This window comes from Orbicella faveolata, unplaced genomic scaffold, assembly GCF_042242905.1.
Source record: "Orbicella faveolata isolate gen_17 unplaced genomic scaffold, um_ofav_v1 contig_13, whole genome shotgun sequence".
NCBI classification, from domain to species: Eukaryota; Metazoa; Cnidaria; class Anthozoa; order Scleractinia; family Merulinidae; genus Orbicella; species Orbicella faveolata.
The window spans coordinates 3,978,260-3,999,577 of record NW_028301540.1 but is presented as its reverse complement, the minus strand read 5'-3'; the positions used below and the strand labels follow the sequence as shown (position 1 = coordinate 3,999,577).

General features: G+C 40.6%; 2 protein-coding genes across 4 annotated transcripts in view; both read right to left on the bottom strand.

Annotated features, from left to right (window-relative positions):
- The window catches only part of LOC110060622 (aspartyl aminopeptidase-like), a 48,860-nt gene that overhangs the window by 10,841 nt on the left and 16,701 nt on the right, over nucleotides 1-21,318 (bottom strand). The window lies entirely within an intron of this gene.
- LOC149114659 (uncharacterized) lies at nucleotides 737-20,551 on the bottom strand. Of its 2 annotated transcripts, none has more exons than XM_089284126.1 (2): nucleotides 20,469-20,551; nucleotides 737-6,621 (listed from the first exon to the last, which is right to left on the bottom strand). In XM_089284126.1, the coding sequence occupies exon 2, from the start codon at nucleotides 6,584-6,586 to the stop codon at nucleotides 2,174-2,176; it is 4,413 nt and encodes a 1,470-aa protein (XP_089140252.1). In that variant the 5' UTR covers nucleotides 6,587-6,621; nucleotides 20,469-20,551; the 3' UTR covers nucleotides 737-2,173. The 2 variants fall into 2 exon arrangements, with proteins under 2 accessions (XP_089140252.1, XP_089140251.1); XM_089284125.1 differs by lacking the exon at nucleotides 20,469-20,551 and adding an exon at nucleotides 14,629-14,688.

Below are 21,318 nucleotides of genomic sequence, written 5' to 3'. Positions count from 1 at the left end.
TGTATGCCAGAGGGCAACGCTAGAAACCTGGCATACATTTCTTTGTAAGCATTTGCATATTTTCTTGATTTTGCAACAGATTCTTATACAAGTTCGCTTATTTACTAAACTGCATGATAAATCGAGTGGCGAGGCTTATTTTCTTGTTTGAATTAAAAAAATAACTCAGAAAAGCGTGACATCATGCGTTTCATCATGGCAACATCTAGTTTCCTGGACGTCTCAGAACTTTTTCTCGTTGCGAGCTCGGCTTTCGCAGCTCGACTTGAAGGGAAATCTAGGTTAAGAACTCGCGTCGTCGATTCAGCTGAGGCCCCGTTCACACTAAGCCGGATCCAGAAATTTGAAAACGCAGCTTTATTTCTACGGTTAGGCCTACCGTCCACACTAACCCATCACTAAAACGGAGCTTTTCGAAAACGTAACCGAAGGATTTTGAAACTGGCGCCTGCTTTGCGTTTCAGTGAGGACAGAAGACACTTTGCAAACATAGCTTTTTTTAAAACGATGACGTCACGATGATCATGTGATTTCCCTGACCGAACTTTCCTCAAACACAAATGCAAAATGTACTGGTGATTGTTGCGTTTTTAAATTTCTCCGGCGTAGTGTGGACGAAAAACATTTCATGCGTTTTCAGAGTGAAAACGCCGTTTTCAAATATCTCCGACGTAGCGTTGACGGGGACATGGTTTCTTTAGAACATAATATGAAAACAAAGAACAACTACGAAAGCTGTTTTCTTCAAGGTTTCTTTTTATAGTTTTTAAAAAATTAAACTGCTTTATAATACAGATAGGACCATGCGCGCGCACTGATTCGTTAAAAACCCATGTTTTATCGGAGCATAAACATAGAAAAAGCGTGTTTTAGTGTTTTGCGAGTGTAAAATCTGTATCATAAAGCAAATGAAGAAGCCTAAGCCGTGTATTACGCTGTGATAAAAAAACTCCGGACATTGTAGAAAACACTCGCCTGCGGCTCGTGTTTTCTACATTTCCCTCGTGTTCTCAAATGCCCGTCGTGTTTTATCACAGAGTAATACACGGCTCAGGCTTCTTTATTTGTTAAATAACATAAGCCTTGACTGATAAAACTATGAAAAATAGAAAGTACCATAAGAAAGTTGAAAACATAGAATACTGTAAAAATCTATTATATCTACTACTAATAACTAACGAAACTGAATTCGGGATTATAAAAATTTCAAAATGATTAAACACTAGACTTTCGTGAATAATAAGACGCAGTTTTGCCGCGGTTTCGGTCTCTCTCTAAGTACCACTGTGACTCTACTGAAAGTAAAATACTCATTTACAAAAATGCAGTTACTTTACATCTAAGGAATTGATTTATTGACATGTATTTGGAACTAGCTCCCATATCTTGTCATCTAAGACACATTCGTTTCTCAGGCGATCTCAAATTTGCAACATGGACCGCTTTGAAGGCCCTGAGTCTTTTTCAATAGTGATACAGTAGAAAATGTTTAGAAATCTAATTTTCCTTGCATGGCAGATGACTTCATTTGCAATTTCGTGCGAGCGATGAAACAATGAAACTCAGGCGCATGCGTTTACCTACAACGTGTGAATGTTACGATTTATCAGCAACGTTTTAAAAGAGGATGTCATAATAAACAGGTTAAGGGGGAGTTATGCCTGAATTATTCGATTATACTTTGTGACTAAGTGTCACATAAGGCCTCTATTTTGAAATTAAAATGAAGTTAATGAAAAATTAAGTTAAAAAAAAGGCAAAAAAAAACAACAAAACAAAACAAAAAAAAAAAACATCAGTTGATTATGCGAAAAGACAACGAGACAATTAGCGATGAAATGTGTGCAGATGTGTATTCAAGTCCAACTCCCCTAAAACCGACATCATAACCACTGCAAATGTACAATTTAAAAACTTAAATAATTGTCGCATTTATCTGAGTCCTTTATACAAAATTCAATACAGTCAAACCTGCCTCACAATCCCCAGATACGGACTACGGGCTATGGTGTCTGCCCTCAATATAGGGTTACGGTCAATGAATGCATCTAAAAAATCTTAACAACATGACTAATCAAACAAATTTACCATTTTAAAAACATGTAGCTAAGATAGGAACGTTAGCGGGCTGATAACTTGAAACCTTGAAGCTAACAAGAACCAGTGTATCAGTTCAAAGTATTGTGCAACATACATAACGAGTATGATGAACATGATTTTTTTGCGACATACACTCCATCATCTGTTGAAGCTGAGTTAACTTACGGTGAACAGCTAATACATCACGATGTTCAGGACCGAGCTTTTTCACACGAATGGAAAGGGCACGTTGATGATACTCTTTTGCCTTCTCCAGGTCACCCAGGGTGTGGTGTACTTCCCCCAGGTTATGGTAGGACGTTGCGACATCTAGATGATCAGAACCAAGCTTTTCCAGACGAATGGCAATTGAACGTTCATGATACTCTTTTGCCTTCTCCAGGTCACCCAGGGTGTGGTGTACTTCCCCCAGGTTATTGTAGGACGTTGCGACATCTAGATGATCAGGACCAAGCTTTTCCAGTTTAATGGCAAGTGCACGTTCATGATACTCTTTTGCCTTCTCCAGGTCACCCAGGGTGTGCTGTACTTCCCCCAGGTTATTGTAGGACCTTGCGACATCTAGATGATCAGGACCGAGCTTTTCCAGACCAATGGCAAGTGCACGTTCATGATACTCTTTTGCCTTCTCCAGGTCACCCAGGGTGCGGTGTACTTCCCCCAGGTTATTGTAGGACCTTGCGACATGTAGATGATCAGGACCAAGCTTTTCCAGATCAATGGCAAGTGCACGTTCATGATACTCTTTTGCCTTCTCCAGGTCACCCAGGGTGCGGTGTACTTCCCCCAGGTTATTGTAGGACCTTGCGACATCTAGATGATCAGGACCAAGCTTTTCCAGATCAATGGCAAGTGCACGTTCATGATACTCTTTTGCCTTCTCCAGGTCACCCAGGGTGCGGTGTACTTCCCCCAGGTTATTGTAGGACCTTGCGACATCTAGATGATCAGGACCAAGCTTTTCCAGACCAATGGCAAGTGCACGTTCATGATACTCTTTTGCCTTCTCCAGGTCACCCAGGGTGCGGTGTACTTCCCCCAGGTTATTGTAGGACCTTGCGACATCTAGATGATCAGGACCAAGCTTTTCCAGACCAATGGCAAGTGCACGTTCATGATACTCTTTTGCCTTCTCCAGGTCACCCAGGGTGCGGTGTACTTCCCCCAGGTTATTGTAGGACCTTGCGACATCTAGATGATCAGGACCAAGCTTTTCCAGACTAATGGCAAGTGCACGTTCATGATACTCTTTTGCCTTCTCCAGGTCACCCAGGGTGTGGTGTACTGAAGCCAGGTTATTGTAGGACGTTGCGACATCTAGATGATCAGGACCAAGCTTTTCAAGACTAATGGCAAGTGCACGTTCATGATACTCTTTTGCCTTCTCCAGGTCACCCAGGGTGTGTTGTACTAAAGCCAGGTTATTGTAGGACGTTGCGACATCTAAATGATCAGGACCAAACTTTTCCAGTTTAATGGCAAGTGCACGTTCATGATACTCTTTTGCCTTCTCCAGGTCACCCAGGGTGCGGTGTACTGAAGCCAGGTTATTGTAGGACGTTGCGACATCTAGATGATCAGGACCAAGCTTTTCAAGACTAATGGCAAGTGCACGTTCATGATACTCTTTTGCCTTCTCCAGGTCACCCAGGGTGTGGTGTACTTCCCCCAGGTTATTGTAGGACGTTGCGACATCTAGATGATCAGGACCAAACTTTTCCAGACTAATGGCAAGTGCACGTTCATGATACTCTTTTGCCTTCTCCAGGTCACCCAGGGTGCGGTGTACTGAAGCCAGGTTATTGTAGGACGTTGCGACATCTAGATGATCAGGACCAACCTTTTCCAGACTAATGGCAAGTGCACGTTCATGATACTCTTTTGCCTTCTCCAGGTCACCCAGGGTGTGTTGTACTAAAGCCAGGTTATTGTAGGACGTTGCGACATCTAGATGATCAGGACCAAACTTTTCCAGTTTAATGGCAAGTGCACGTTCATGATACTCTTTTGCCTTCTCCAGGTCACCCAGGGTGTGCTGTACTTCCCCCAGGTTATTGTAGGACGTTGCGACATCTAGATGATCAGGACCAAGCTTTTCCAGACTCATGGCAAGTGCACGTTCATGATACTCTTTTGCCTTCTCCAGGTCACCCAGGGTGTGCTGTACTTCCCCCAGGTTACTGTAGGACGTTGCGACATCTAGATGATCAGGACCAAGCTTTTCCAGACTAATGGCAAGTGCACGTTCATGATACTCTTTTGCCTTCTCCAGGTCACCCAGGGTGCGGTGTACTTCCCCCAGGTTATTGTAGGACCTTGCGACATATATGTGATTATATTCATCAACATGCTGAGCGAATCGTAGTACCAGGCTAAAGTACTTTATTGCTGCGTCGAATACATAATGAGTGAGGCACATTTTTCCAAGTTTTGTAAATGAAGACAGATAATTCTGAACATTTCTTTTACTGCTTTTGGGGTTTTGAGAAATATCTCGTTCACGAAACAAATGTTCAGTTTTTGAAATCAAGGTTCTTAAATGAGGGACAAGGTCCTTGCTGAATTTAAAAGAATCTCGGTCGAACCACCTTATCGATAGATCGTCTTCTACGAACTGGATGAATGATATAACGGCGACATCTACAGTTTGAAGTTGTTGAGTCTTTGGGAAGCCTCTAATCAAAGAATCTATGACATCACTCACTATCTGATGTACTCGAATGTAGGCACCACCTTCCTCATCCTCCCCAAATAATAGCAGCGAGCATCTTTGAATTGTCATAGCAATCATTTCTTTATCTTTAATTTCCTCATCAACATTGAGAATGTATCTGATCACGATGTCTAGACTTAATGGTGTTGTTGCACACACCGAGAGGAGACTGAACGTGTGATGTATCACTTTGTCGGACGTCATTACCTTTTCAACAGCCAGTCTTGTTGCTTTGCTCATGGTGTTTGTATAGCTTGGATTAGTCGTAGCAAGGATTGTTTCAGTAGTACCTCGGTGGCCCTTGTTAAGCTTCTCCAGGTAGTCGTTCCAGCCAAAATAAGACGTTGCCTTGTTCTGCCGAACCTGTCTGACATAGGTGGCGGCGCTTGCCAAGGCAAGAGGCTGGTAGTCCAGTACTTGCGCAACTTCTTTTCCCTTCTCGCTGTCATCTATACCAGAAAGCTTTGTTAATAAACGACTGGCGTCGCGAGGCTTCATACCTTTGCTAACTGAGATGTGTTTGATGAAAGAATTCGTCAAAGGGATAGACGCAGTGCCCTGTGTTGTGATTAACAATTGGCCCCTTAACCACTGCTCATTTCCAGACTCCGGTAAATGAGCATGCACACGTGATATGCTAGTGACGTTGTCGACCACCAGTAGCCAGGACGTGTAAAGCTCGATTTTTGTGCTAATTAAGGTCTTCAGATTAATGATCTTCTCTTCTGCCGTACGATCCTTGGAGTTAAGGGTGTTTGTAACTGCATATTCTGGGCACTTGAGTCGTCGAGCGAAAGAGACGTACGATTCCAGAAGGGTATCTAGGCTTTCAGCATTCAATGTCATTACAAATGAAGTAGTACACGGAATTTCTTTACCTTCGTCAAAGAATCGCTCGGCTACAAGGCCGGCCAGTTGAGATTTTCCACTTCCAGGATTCCCGGAGAGGTACAGAACACTTAATTTGTTTTCATTAGTGCTTTTGAGCTGTTTGAGCTGTTGCATAATGTCAACCACCTCAGAATCGCGACTTGCGACGTCGTGTGAAGGTTTAGGAGGAAGAATGCAAAAGGAGGAAATTTCTTTGAGTAACTGATCTTCAAGGACCTGTCGTTCTTCTTCTTTTTCTTGAAGTTTCTTTGCTTTTTCTTCAAGTGCGTATCCTTTTTCTTGTAATTCCTTTCCTTTTTCTTGAAGCTTCTTTTCCTTTTCTTGAAGTTCCTGTCTCAGGTCATCAACCTTTCTCAAGACCCTTCTTAGCTCCTCTGTTGGAAAACTTCTTTGATTTCGGATGTCTTGAATTTGCAAGATAGAGAGACCAAGCCCTTGAAATGCAGCATGAACTTTACCAATGGCAATTTGAAAGTCTGGATCCGAGAGGTGACCTTTAGCCATGTGAGCAAACTCTTCATTCCTGAACTTTCTGAGACCGTCTACGTTTGATTTGACCACTGGATTGAGACCGTGGCCGACACAATCGGAGTAAAGAATGGCGTAAAAAAGCATGGTACAATCCCATTCTGCTCTGTCTCCGTTAATCATGGTAGCTAGGAGTTTGGCATTTCTTCTCTGGTTTCCTGGAGACTCCCCGTTTTTGAAGGCCATTCCATTTTTAGGCTCATCTTTCCATTCTCCAAACGTCGTCCTATAGCGATTATCCCATTCTTGCTTGAAAATTGATCGGAGACCCTCAGTTATTATATCAGTGACAACGTAACAAATCCTGTAGTAGTTCAATTGCTCTTCCGTGAATTCTATTGCAGCAGCGACCATTTTTAGCTTGTATCACCTTTTGTTTGTCTTCAGCCCTTCGTAGGAAACAAAACTGTGTTATTAGCCAATTAGAACCTTTTTGTGAACGGTTGCTAGCTGAAGGTTTTAACTACTCTAATTTTTGCTTTTCCAATTTTTCTTCGCTTTTGTTAATTGAGAAACAGCAATTGGTACAATATGCCGAGAAATTCTAACTTGGCGCCGAGGCATAGAAAACTAAAACTAAAGAACTAGTTTGTTCTAGCCTCGACCTCAGTTGATTTTTGTTGTTTTAGTCCCGTAAGTCTCTGTACCATGCAAGAGTAGCCATTCTAATATTCGTGAAGTTGGCAGTTCTCAGTCCTTGCGAGACACAGCCATATAATAATATTCCTTAAGGGGGGACTTAACCTAAAATTCTGAAAGAAATTCGAAGTTTTTGTTTTTCACGGAACTCGTATCTTAAGGTATTGAAGTTTTATTTTGTCAAGTACTGTTACTGTAAGTTTAAAGCTCTTTTTTTAAAAACGAGTTATTTTCGCCTTCGAGAAAAGACATCTTGAGAAGGATTTATTCAATTGAGCTAAAATTTTCAGGATTTGTTGTTCTGAGTACGTTCTGTGGGATAAGCATAGAACTATTCCATCCAGTCCATTATTCTGTCGAAGTTATGTATATAAACGTATGCTAGATTTTCTGTATCAGATTTAACTGGTCATCATTTCACGTGTTTTTCACTTTTCAAAAATCTCTATGCTTATCCCAGCAAGCTGTTTGTCTTCTTTTGTAAAATGTAAAAATTATTCCTTTTGACCAGTTCTTGTAGTAGTTATCTTTTTTCAAGTAAGCCCTGGCATTCCCAAGCAGGTGGCAGATTTAATCAGCCAGTGTCAGGTTACAATACAGTTACAGGGTACACAAATATTTTTTTCAGAATCTTTGCTCTTTGAGCTTTTTAAAAATGTATACTTTGCCATGGTTTGGAGTTAACTCTTAGCCACGAGAAAATGTTTGAAACATGGTGTGTTTTTAAGTCCCACCTTAATTAATTAAGAGCCAGCAGTCTGGGCCTGAGAAAGTTTACTAATGTGTAAGTGGCAGAATGTCTTGTAAATAGCTGTTTTGGTAGTCAAAGGACATCATTTAAGTCTGGCGATCGGTAAGTTGACATGCAGCATTCGAAGAACTGAATGTTTGCGGCAGTTGGCGATTCCAAGGGTGCTCTTAAGCGCCAACAGATCGAAACTTGGTTTGCGACTGTGCTAGGCCAAAACAGACCAAGTCTAAAAGCAGGTCACTTCAAGGGCACAAAAAAGGTATTTCGGGGAGTTACATGGCAAGCAGTAGGCACCGTGCCTAGGAAAGTGTTAATGTTTTGAGCTGCTTTTAGACTTATAAAATGTGTTGATTTGGTGGGAAGGTGCATTCCGTGTCGCCACGGTATAGTTACCCATAAGGCATTGGAAGATGTATCTGACAATAATGGCTGCCGTACATATTGTACTGATCTAGCTGACAATAAAGGCTGTTGTTAGCCATGAACCAGAACAATTAAAGTCAAGAGTATAGCATATTTGAGGAAAGGCATAATGCCTTCAATTGCGCTGGCTAAAAGATTTCATCAGGATAGAGATTATCAACAAAAACAAAGCAAAATAGTTTCTAGACGAACTCAGCTGGCGCGGTAGATTTGGATGTAGCGAAATCCTTAACTTCGAGATTCCGTAGGATTTTCAGAGTTAAAAATAGCCGAAGAAGGGTTTTCTGCTGATGAAGAAGACATCGAAAAGACGAGAAAAACCAAACAAATTTTATGCCAAGGTAGACGAGTTTATAATTACAATTAACGCCACTGGACTATGGTAATTCTAGGACTTCAGAATGTGGACTGGACTTGGAAATCCAGATCCTCACTTGTACTGCCTTATTTGGTTAACCCTTTCGATCTTTAAATGCGAGTTTCTAAGGTTCATTGGGCCAAACCAGTGACCACAAATCAGTTCAAGAGTTCAATTTCTTGTTCTGAATCATCTATCTGGGAGATAATTTTCCACAAATGTAAAGGAACTCTCACGATTGGTGGTTGAGGCCCCTCCAATATCCCCAGCAGAGAACGTGAATGTTTTCAAAAGCCCATTTTATCGAGAAAAAGAACTACTCCGCTAGATAATTTGAACAGAATAGCTTAAATTTCAACATATCAGGCGCACAAAAATTAGTTCCAGGGTCACATGACACCTTTTGTGGTTATGACGTCACAAAACACATTTTTATAAATAAGCTAGTTTGCAAAAGAGCTTTAACGCCAATTTGATGTTGACATGTTTAGGCAACACTATTGTTGACGACATGACACAAATTTCCCTAATCCATTTTTAATAGACTTTATGAACACATTAACATTGTCACGTGACCTATTTCCTCTCATTGGACAGATTTTATGCGAAACGCGCAGAATTCAAAACACGTTGCAAGAAGATTGTGCAATCGCAAGTTGGAAAATTCATAGTGTTACTTATTATCACTTGTTTTTTACGCTCAAACTGGGCACAAAAATTTTAGTTAATAACTAGTCACGTGACCTACCAAGAGAGCAAAAACTTTATTGATATTGCTCAGCAATGTGAAAGCATTAAGGGTACAACTTTTTAGTTTAAGTGATAAAATATTTATCACTTTATTAGTGAAATAAACATTTGTCACCCTGTTCTGGCACTCAGCGTCTTTTGCCTGTTTTTCTTGCTAATGTGTTCATAAAAAAATTGTATTGTTTTCTTCTCCAAGTGAAGAAACAAGTATTTGGCTCCCTTAAGTGACGTGACTAACCTTTAGTGCCTTTCTCGTACTTAACACAAACACTCTTCATTGCTAATTAGTGAAATAAACGTCCAGTCCTTCCCTCAACTGATGTACTAGACCTAACCCTAACCCCAACCCTAACCCTAACCCTAACCCTAACCCTAACCCTAACCCCAACCCTAACCCCAACCCTAACCCTAACCCTAAACCCGAACCCTAACCCTAAACGTTAGGGTTAGGTTTAGGTCTACCCTAATGCATGGCTTAGTGTTAGGCTTAGGGAATAATAATCCTAGCGTTACCCTTACCCTAAGTTTGACTCTCAAAACTAGCCCCAAAACTAAAATGTAGTATTAAATCTCCTCCGTTTACGTTTTGAAGACACCTTTTGCATTAAAATTAGAAAACTGCGTTGTATTGTATGTTTTATATACCTCAAAAGGTGATAGAGGATCTTTGCCATCAATAATCCCAGAAAAAGAGCTAAATTTCATTTCGTTTTGCTTTTTTTTTTTTGAAATATTGTGGAATTTTATATTTATTATGCAATAACTAAGTGGGGGCGGGGGGGGCAGTATGGAAATCACGCTATAGATTACATGAGAGCTTTGTTTTACTTAAAGATGTATGGTAAATTTGTTGTGGGAAATTTCTCTGCCATTTGTTCTGTTAGAGACTACTGACCTATTGGCCTTATAAACGCTGTAAGTCCCGCCTTAACCCATTCCTAGCATTAATGTAAAGTCTGTAAACTACATGCAAGAGTAGCCAATCACATTCGTAGAGTTGCTAGGTCTCCCTCCTTGCGAGACACAGCCATATCTCATATAAAATATTCCTTATTTTAATGTAAAGTCTGTAAACTACATGTAAGAGTAGCCAATCACATTCATAAAGTTGCTAGCTATAGGTCTCAGTCCTTGCGAGACACAGCCATATCTCATGTAAAATATTCCTTATTTTAATGTAAAGTCTGTAAACTACATGTAAGAGTAGCCAATCACATTCGTAAAGTTGCTAGGTCTCAGTCCTTATGAGACACGGCCATATCTCATGTAAAATATTCCTTATTTTAATGTAAAGTCTGTAAACTACATGTAAGAGTAGCCAATCACATTCATAAAGTTGCTAGCTATAGGTCTCAGTCCTTGCGAGACACAGCCATATCTCATGTAAAATATTCCTTATTTTAATGTAAAGTCTGTAAACTACATGTAAGAGTAGCCAATCACATTCGTGAAGTTGATAGGTCCCATGCCAGTCCTTGCGAGACACAGCCATACAGTAATATTCCTTAATGTTAAGTCTGTAAACTACGGAAATACAGTCAAACTCGTATTAAGCGGACACCCTCCATTAGGCGGAGAGCAGTGCAGGTCCCATTTTTTTCCTTTTCCCACATCCATTGTAAAAAATACCTGCATTCAACGCAAACCTCTATTAAGAGGACGCTGACAGCTTAAACTTGACAATTATGGTCATTTCTATTGTTAGAAACCTGTATCAAACTAGCTTGTGCACAAGTTCCGGCTGGGAGAGCCAAAAAGGAACTGAATGAGAGTGAAGTGGCCGAGGGCAGAACGGGGAGTCAGAGCCTGTAGACGAAGATTGTATGCTGCCGTTCCAAGGCACCCGCTACCCGTAACGTGTTTACTGTTTTCCCTCTTTTAGCATCATCAGCCCTTGTCGCATCGTGGGACACATAAGGCCTTGCTCTTTTAGCACGACAAGTAAACGACTTATTACGTATTTACAAAAGTCGACAATGGGGATCGACCCGCTCCATTTTACTCCATTTACAAAAAGCTTGAGAAAACTGCGTATTTTCCCTCGAACTGTAATTTTCTTGTACGATCTATTCACATTCGTATGCATCCACGCGGAGATTACGACATGCTGCTGACAGATTAATGACAGGTTAATTACAAGGGGGCTGAACAGTGGCTTCAATACTGGAACCTCCCCTTACGGACAACTCTCTAATACGGACACCTGCGCTCTAATACGGATAGTACCTACAAAATTCTCATAAATTTCCTCTAAAAAAACCCTCCATAACACGGACCCTCTCTAAAACGGATAACGGACATTAAATCTTGGCCCTAGGGATCAAATTCATACAAGTTTAACCTCTTTATGACGGAGACTCCGCCTTACATACGGCTGGTGCGCGCGCACGAAATTTAAATTGACCAATCAGGATTGTATGTATGTTAACAGGAAAGGCATTGAAATCAGGCAACTTTTCTCGCTGGAGATGGCATTAAATATTCACAAATTGCGTGATCTCAGTCACAAGATTGGTACTACACTACAACTCGTATTTATCAGCAGAAAATTGGAACAAGACCTCAAGCCCAGAGAAATCAAGCCTCCAATCGTAAATCAACAATGCCTTGTTTACTCTTTTACATGTGATCGTATGATTCAGATTATGTCGGTTTTACAGCTCGACACCTCCACCAACGTATTGTTGAACATAAAACCTCTGCGATCGGTAAACACTTTTCGACAGCCCATGGGGATAAAAGCCTCCTCAAAGAAAGCCAATTCCGCATTCTAAAAAAGTGCCAAGGAAAATTTGATTGTCTTGTCTACGAGATGCTTTTCATCAAGGAGCGCAATCCTAGTCTCAAGTCGCAGATTGATTCCATTCGCGCAAAACTCTTTGTTTGAAAGAACATTCCATCACCTATTGTATTTTTAGTATTTAAACATTTATCATTTACTCTTTGACTTGATAATGACGTTAGCCAAACGTCGAAACGTCGTTAACAGACTTTTAATTAATATGCTTTTACGAAATGTTTTGTCGCAATTTTTTTATCGTTAAATGTTTTAAAAAGCCGCTTCTTTTTCGAATATAGATACTGTTGCTATAAACTTAAAACGCTTTACCTCATATACTTGTCATTGTTTACGGAAATAGGGACACTAGCAAGGGTCCCGAGAGTGTCCGGCCAAATACAAGTTTGACTGTACTGATATCGAAGTATGGAACAGAAATACATTTAGCTAAGTTATATGAGTTTCAGTTCGACATGCATCAACATCTAATTTCTCCTTGAATTGTCTTAAAAAGGTGGTCATCCATATCGTGAGAATACAGGAGTTAGTCGGGCCAAAAGAAATTTTCGGGAAATAAAGCTTAGAAATGAAATGAGATTCCAAACAAGAACATCTTGTTACCCCGTGCCATCGGATGATTTATACTTGTATTTTGTTTGCACCCAGTTTGGCAGTTTCGTATTTGTACAAACGTAGATAGAACTGTTGTCGGCTGGAAACCGGTCTAGCTTCAAATAGGCTAGCAAATAGTCAAGCCTTGTCAACTTTGGCTCCCTTAGGAGCACGTAGCGTGACATCAGCCAACAAGAGCGAGTGGAATAATTATATTAAAAATAAAACAATAAAACGCCCCCCAAAATTTCGCATACGCTAACCGTATTTCTAGAGCATGGTATAATTGTTGAATATTTCATGATGACCAAGCCAATGAAAACTCTTGAATAACATTATCCAATGCTCCAGCCTTTGATAAAAACAGTTACTCGAATAAGTCTGCAACAAGGACTCAACTGCAGCAAGAGAAAATGAGGTGCATAATCTCTTGACTGCGGAGATTTCTTCACTAAAGGGCGAGTGTTTTCGGAAAACGGAAACAGTTATCGATAGAATTTAATTGGATATCGGATTTTTCGCTATAAAGGCTGGTTTTTACCAGCGTCGGAGTCGTAGTTGGAGTGGTAATCAGAAGCGTAGAGCGATATGATCTAGTGAAAATCAAACCAACAGAATCAGAAGCAGAACACCCATTCCGCTTAAGACTCCGTCGCTTATGATCTAGTGAGAACTAGATTGTCGGAGTCGGAAGCAGAAGCGGAAAATGATTGCTACAAGATATCATAGTCTCTTGTTGGTATTGTGATCGCTTGGTTCTACCGCTTCTGCTTCTGACTCCGACAACCTAGTCTTCACTGGTAGCGACGGAGTCGTAAATGGAATCGAAAGTACTGGAAACGCCGTTCTGATTCTTCAGACTCCGATTCCGTCGAGCTTGTGACTCCGCTTAAGGCCCGGTTCAAACGTCGAACTTTTTATGAGCCGAACCTAATAGCCCCAATTAAGTACATGACGATATCGACGTTTGAATCAATTAAGTTCGACAGACACCCTGTTCGACAGATATCATTTGGATCGACCCGAGAATTAAGTTTGACATGGCCAGTCGGTCAGTTCGACTACAGAGCGACTCTGATTCAAACGCCGAACTTTTCATGTACCGAACCTAATGAATACATTACAAATACATTAAATAAATCAATTTTTCCCACAGTTCTGTACGTGTCCTATTTTTGTCATGCGTACACAGCTTATTCTGATCTTTTGGAACAGAAAGGAGGGAAGAGCGGGAAGATATGTGTTCCTCTTGCTTCGAGAGTACGAAATAAACTTGCTTGATGTGTATAAACCACTTCTGTATGCGGCGTTCCGTATTTGAAAACGATGAGAGTGTAGCAGGTTGGAAAGCAGGCAGCTCGGTGGCGTACTGCAAGTCATGTTTTTGAAAGAAAATGACAAAATAAATTAATCTTGAAGAAACCGACGACAGGAACGAACTGGACGAGGAACTGTGATGCTCTTTTGGGAATAAGCAATAACAAAAGGCAAACCAAATTCAAAAATCGTCTTCGGTTGTTTAAAGCTAACTGCATCTGGAGTTCGACTCTTTGATCATGTTGATTGCACTTGCAAGAAAAGCAAGCTCTTCATTTCCACAATTTGTCTTTCCCGAATTTTTTCTGCCCTTTTGCTCAGCAATGACCACCGTTTGCAATAGTGTCTCTTTTATTTTTGCAATTCGACTAAATTAGGTTCGACGTTTGAATCAACTGCCGAACTTATTTGTTTAGGTCGACCCAAATTGGTATAATTTAGGTTCGGCACATGTTAAGTTCGACGTTTAAACGGGGCCTCTGATTTTTGATTTACACTAAGTCATTAAGCGCTCTAATGAATGCGGCTCCGACTCCGTCGCTTGTGAAAACCAGCGTTATGTGAACTGCACTTTGAATTCAATATTAGTGACAGCCAGTGATCAGGTGCACGATTTTTTATGAAATAAATTATACGTGGGCACGTCTGGTTCAAAAACACGTTCAATAAAGGATTCTGATCGTGTTCTGCATGCAAATTCCGTTAAATTGAGTTTATCTGACAAGACATGTAACACAAAATAGCAATGTAAACTATAGTATGCTCACCGTTTGGAAAGATTCAGGAGGAATTCATCAAAGTAGCAACACGATAAAGACCGTCTGCAAACAACAAGGAATTCGAAATCAGGAACTCGAAAGTAAAAGCTTGACCTCTCCCACACAGCTCGTTTTAAGGTTACACAGGATACATGGGCGGGTGTCCTTCAAAAAAAAAAAATCGCACCTGCGTTGCTTTTAACAAACTATATATCAATAGAAAGGTTATGAACTGTAGAATTCGGAAAAAAGTATCCGCTAATTTGGTCGCCCCTTTCTTGAGAAGAAAGAAGGTTTGAAACGGAAAAAAAGCCTGAGCAACAGCTGTTTCCTTTCCTTTTTTCAGGCGGAGGGATCGAACAAGCGAGATTGGGGTGAGCAAAAAAGTGGGCGAAGTGGGGAGGGGGTGAACGAGAAAAGGAATCGCCTGCAGTCAATCTTAAACATTTTACCGAACTCCGCTCACCCACGAACGGGGAACAATAGTGCAATTTGATTGGGTAGAAGCCCGTCAATCAAAAAAGTATTCGGCCGAATTAATCGGGTACGCAAGCGGTGTTAATCAACATTAGTCTCTCAGAGAATGTCAGGGTATTTCTGTATTCTTATTGGTTATCTTTTTAGACCAGTAAAGTTACAATATCGAATAACTTGTCGACCCTGTTGCGTTCGCGGCAGTCACAAGAAAAATATCCCTCGATGATACAAAAAAATCCCCGACACACTTTTGTTCCTCGATACTTTTTCTGCCAGATTTTGTGAAAATCGGCCGACAGACCAGCTTGGACGGTTTGTTGCCCCATTTCAACTCTCGAGAATTCTTTCTTTTAGATTTTCACATAGTCGCGTGTATATGAATGATTAATTTTTAGATGGATAAAAGAACAATTCTCCAAAGAATATCACGTGGTCTGTAATGTAAAAACAAACCGCCCATTAGCTAATAGCTGGTTTTCACATGACGTCACCAAAATTCGAACTTCAAAACTATTGATCTTCCTGAGATTTTACTTAAATGATGTATAAGAGCAGCTGAAAACTAATACTCATTCACGCTTTTGTAGCAAATCTCAGTGACAGATGTTTCTGTTGGTTTCCGGCCGCCATGTTGGTGCCCATACGGATGGGCACCAGCATGGCATCTCCATACAAATCTCTATAAATTTGGGTAAAAAATTTCTCTGCATATCTCGCATAAGAAAAATTGCTGTGACCAGAATTTTGGCGAGAGTCTTTGCATATTTACCTTCTTTCATTTCCCAGATTCTGGACTTTATCTATTGACCGGTTTTGATTTTTATTTTGATCTATTTTGAATTGCGTGACACTGAAAACCAGCAATTACAGAGGTCTATTGTACATAACCTAATTCACTTAAAGAGATGGTATTCTCGCGACAAACTATTGCAAGTTTTCGCCGTTTGAAGAGTTGTAAACATATCACGCCTTTACTCGAATGCATGTCAACAGAATATGCCGCCAGCCAATGAAATCATGGCACCCCTAGCGTTCAGAGCGAGTGAAATAATTTTCGCGGGAATTCCGTTGTCCTAGTTGAACTTTAGCGTCTTCAGCGTGCATCTATTTAGAGCAGTCTTCCTTCCCTGCTTGTGAGAAATGGACCGAGAGAAATAAGTGGGGTAAGAGTACGGGTAGGAGCACGCGCAATCCTTGACATTGTTGGACAAAGTTTCCCTCCATTGCATACGGCGGCTGCGCCTGCAGTACGAGCGGCAGGCAAAACTCAGCTGTCCTACCGAAACGACACGATAATACCCTTTTTCTTAGCAGCTAACAAAACTAAAGACAATGCTCAAGTTGCTTTGGCCTCTTCTATAAGTTAACCTGAGAATTCCGGGTTTAATTTGACGAGGAACAGCATATTTCGTTCAAAACAACACAACTATTATCCTACCTGGCGACACCAGACGTACAACGAGCGAGTTGCCATACCGGACGCCCGCGACCCATTTTTGGCGCCAAATTAGAAGCTTGGAGACACAAAATGTTTCGTACATTTTACTTTTTATCGTCTAATATGGTTTTTGGGATTGTAAATTCCTTTTCGTGAATATTTAATGCCATCTCCAGTGAGAAAAGTTGTCTGATTTCAATGCCTTTCCTCTTAACATACATTGCCGTCAGGACAGTAAAGTTTTTTCCCGCCTGCTGAATCCTGATTGGTCAATTCGGATTCCCGGCGCACCAGCCCTATGCAAGGTCTTGCCTTCAAGAAATTCCGCTTTTGTCATCTTGTTTAAAAGGTCCTCGCTTTGATTTTTTTCGTGGTCCAGGGACTTTTCTCTCCTTTTTTAGCTCGTTTCATGAGCACAATAAGGAATGATGGATAGGATGGCAGAACAAAGTGATTCGAGAACCAAAACTGCGAAATCGCCTGTAAACAACCTCGCCAACCCCGCCAATCTTGTTCCCGCGAAGAGCCTGGGAACCAGGTTAATGAGGTCCTTGTAAGAATTAAGAGCTCCCAGATGAAACCGCTTCGCGCAATGAGGATTATGACACCTGACTGCATTACCTGCATTTTTTGGAAAATATTAGATTTTATAGCAACCGTTCTTTTTGTTTAATACCTCTCAAGGTATGGTGTAACCTTACTTGAACCAACGTGTCTTTGAGTCTATATTGAAATCATTATTAGTCTTCATGTGAGTTGACCAGTTAACAAAGGTCTGAAAAGCTTGCTGGTGAGTACTTTATCCCCAGTAGGATCTAAATTTCGAACAAGTTTCGGACGTTTCGCTCGGCGTTTGATGCGCCTTTGATATCTTGGCATGCTAGCGGTTGGTTACATGCAGAGGTTTGCGTGACTTAACAAGCTAGGCCTCATACACAGCTTAAAGGGAAAAGACGGCTCAAATAAATGTCACCGAGTCTAGGAATAATTCTAGATTTAAATATTGTATACGTTTACCGCGAGTTTTGCATGACCTTAACTCGCCATCCGGGGTCCAAAAAACAATGCTTGCGTGATTTAGTTTGCGTGATGTCATAAAGTGAAAACATACGTCAGGCGAAGATAGCGTTTCAAAGCCAGAGCCAAAGAATTCTTTAGAGTAGTGAATTGTGGCCATAAAAATGCGGTCAAAATATTCCTAACATGAAGGCCGATTGCGTTAAGGAACAGGTTGTTATAATTATTACTCTTGGATATTACTTGTGCAGAATACATAGTAAGAAAGTTCAGGAAATTTCAGCCCCGGAATCTGCAGTGATTAAAAACACCGGGTTAACATCATCAAATCATTAATACAATGTCAGTCTTGCATTTCACAAGATTTTACGCACCCGACCAACAAAGAAATGTTTTAATTCTCGCTGTGGCTAAATGACCGTAAGCCGGTCAAGGTTTTAAAATCACTAGATGACCGGCAGTCTGATATTTTTCTCAAATTATAAGGCATCGAAGGAACCCATCCAATTCAAACTACCATATGTCGATTAAGAACTGCCAAGCGATCCAGAAGAGCTGCATAGATCGCAAATCTAACGCTTGGCCGTTTACGCTCGGCTCAGAGAGCGAGACCATGGTTTGTGACACTTCACGATTTTTTTGGGTCGACTGCCGGTCGCGGTTTTCAAATCACTAAATGACCAGCAGTCTGATATTTTTCTCAAATTTTAAGGAATTGAAGGAACCCATCCAATTCAAACTACCATGTGTCGATTAAGAACTGCAAAGTGATCCAGAAGAGCTGCATAAATCGCATGTCAGCCACAGCGTTTAACTTTCAGGCTCAATTACAATTTATCTAGGACCCACAAAGCTCTTTGCATTTGTATTTTGGCCCTTGTTCAATAAACAACAATGGAATTGCTGTCTGAAACAGATTGCTGTCTGTCTCATTCACGGCTTCGGTTGGTTTCGGGTTTCACGATGCCAGTGACGGGTAAAATTACACTTTTTGTTTCTCAAGTCACGGTATTTCTCAGAATTAAAGTTTAGCCTGCTTTAATTCAAGAAGGAAAAAGATCTCGGAATTGCGCAAGCGATATAAGCGTACCATAAAAAATGAAGACGTAACCTATTTTGGCCCTTGTTCCATAAACAGATTGCTGTCTGTCTCATTCACGGCTTTCGGTTGGTTTCGGGTTTCACGATGCCAGTGACGGGTAAAATTACACTTTTTGTTTCTCAAGTCACGGTATTTCTCAGAATTAAAGTTTAGCCTGCTTTAATTCAAGAAGGAAAAAGATCTCGGAATTGCGCAAGCGATATAAGCGTACCATAAAAAATGAAGACGTAACCTATTTTGGCCCTTGTTCCATAAACAGATTGCTGTCTGTCTCATTCACGGCTTTCGGTTGGTTTCGGGTTTCACAATGCAAGTGACGGGTAAAATTACACTCTTTGCTTCTCAAGTCACGGTATTTCTCAAAATTAAAGTTTAGCCTGCATTAATTAGAAGGAAAAAGATCTCGGAATTGCGCAAGCGATATAGACGTATCATAAAAAATGATGACATAACCTACAACAAAATTAAAAAAACTTGAGAAAATATCGCGACTTTTCCAATAAATGGAAGAGGTCGCTTTACACCAGCAAAATTCGAGTCCATGGATACAAATAAAGGCAAAATGTAGCTAGCACTTAGCTATGGTAAATAATAGTTGAACTGAGGTCAACCGTGCAGGGGCACCCAACGGATCGTTTCGGTAAATTATCTGTTCGGTTGGCTTTTAATCCCCTCTGATTTTCTGCAGAGAATTGTCATCTCGAACTTTCGTGACATGAGAAATTTAATGCCTGTTGTTTTCGGATTGTTGAAAATGTCGGTTAGGGTACCGAAAAAAGGTCAGCTATCATTTTCGGAAAGGCCATAAGACCTAAGGTTTTCAGGGAATGGACAAAAAAGCTCTAGTAAATTCGAGAATACTCGAGTGCCCCTCGAATAACCGAACAGATAATTTTTTTTAGCGCAACCTAAAATGAACCTACAGAGCTTTGAAAGTACTCCAGAGAGCCTAAAACAGCGTTTAAAAGCACTTGAGAGAAAAAGGTCGTTGGGTGCCCCTGACCGTGTTGAATTTCGAATTCTAGAACATTCTAGACCAAGTGTACGTTTCTCTCTCCTTGTACTCAGCGAGAAAGAGATTCTCTTCTCTCTCTGCGTGTGAGAAACGACAGGGAACCTCTACCCGTAACCACTTGATTTAGCGTTAATAGCGCGCATCTCGTCGAGAAGAATGTCTCTTCTCTTCTAGGGTAATCTTTTTGCAAAATGCAACTAGAAGGAAAAACCTTTCATTACAATTCAAAACTACTCTGAACTTCCCCAATTCTTCGACACTTCCCATCCTCTTTTGATATAGTCTGGCCCCAGACGTTTAAGGAATGTTGTCGCTAACAAACTGGAACTCAAGTAAACTCGAGCTTACGACAGGAGAAGACTCACAGGCACTAAAGGCTTAATTTTTTCCTCTGACTGCTTCGCGAATCAATTTGCTTGTGTTAAAATCACAAAAACAGAATGAAAAACGCTCTACCGGAGATCACGGGATTCGATTTCCGATCACATACCTTCACTCATGATCAGTCTCGTCCCTCTCTCGAAGTCTTTTCGGTCGCAGCAAGCGCTACACACGAGTTACCGATGGGATCTACTTGGAATCTTTTGTTCGCTATAAGTGAACTGTGCTTTTAATTCAATGTTCATGATAAGTTGCGATCAGGAGCTCTTCGATCAAGTAAATTATTTCCGGGCGCGTCTGGTTCAAAAACATGTTCAATAAAGGATTTTGATTGTGTTCTGCATGCAAATTCCGATTAATTTAGTTTATCTGACAAGGCATGCAACACAGAATAGCAATGTAAACTATAGTATACTCACCGTTTGAAAAGATTCAGGGGGAATTCAGCAAAGTAGCAACACGATTAAGACCACTCTGTAATCAACAAGAAAATCAGGAACTCGAAAGTGAAAGCTGAACCCAGGGTAAACCACTCCCACACAGCTCGTGATAATCACATGAATCGTGTCTACTTTGAAATCATCATTGTGCGTTGACCCGTTTAGCTTGGCACACTATGTAGCTTTTTGCTTTAGTAGTACCTGGACATTTCGTAATGCAGAGGTTTGCGTGACTTACAAGGCCTCACGGGATACATAGCTAAACGGAACGAACGAGGCCACAGCCGATTAAATTTCACAAAGTCGAGTAATTCTTGATTTTATGCGTGATTTAGTTTGCCTGGGTAAGGAAATGAAACCATACGTCAGGCGAATCACACGCATGGCGTTAAGTGAAGATGGCGTTTCAAAGTTATTCAGTGTTTTGTAAGTGTGAGTATAAAATTGCGGCCAAAACATTCTTTACATGCTTGCCGATTGCGTGAAGGATCAGGTTGTTATAACACAGAGAAAACAATATTTCTATTTAACAATGCTGATACTTTTATTTGTAAAAAACTAGGTTACTTTGCATATGAAGCACTACAAATAAGAGAACTTTGTAACCCTGGAACTTAAAATGAAGAATCTTGTAACTAACTATTTTTATTTTTCTTTCTGGTTGCTGTTGTATTTGGTTTCGTTTTTGAGTTTTTATTTAGCGATTCTGCATTTAGGTAACACCATCTATATGGGAATACCAATAAATTGTTGTTGTTGTTGTTGTTATTACTGAGTTTTTCAACTGACCTTTTAGCCAAGAATCTGAAGTGATTAACAGTTATTAACA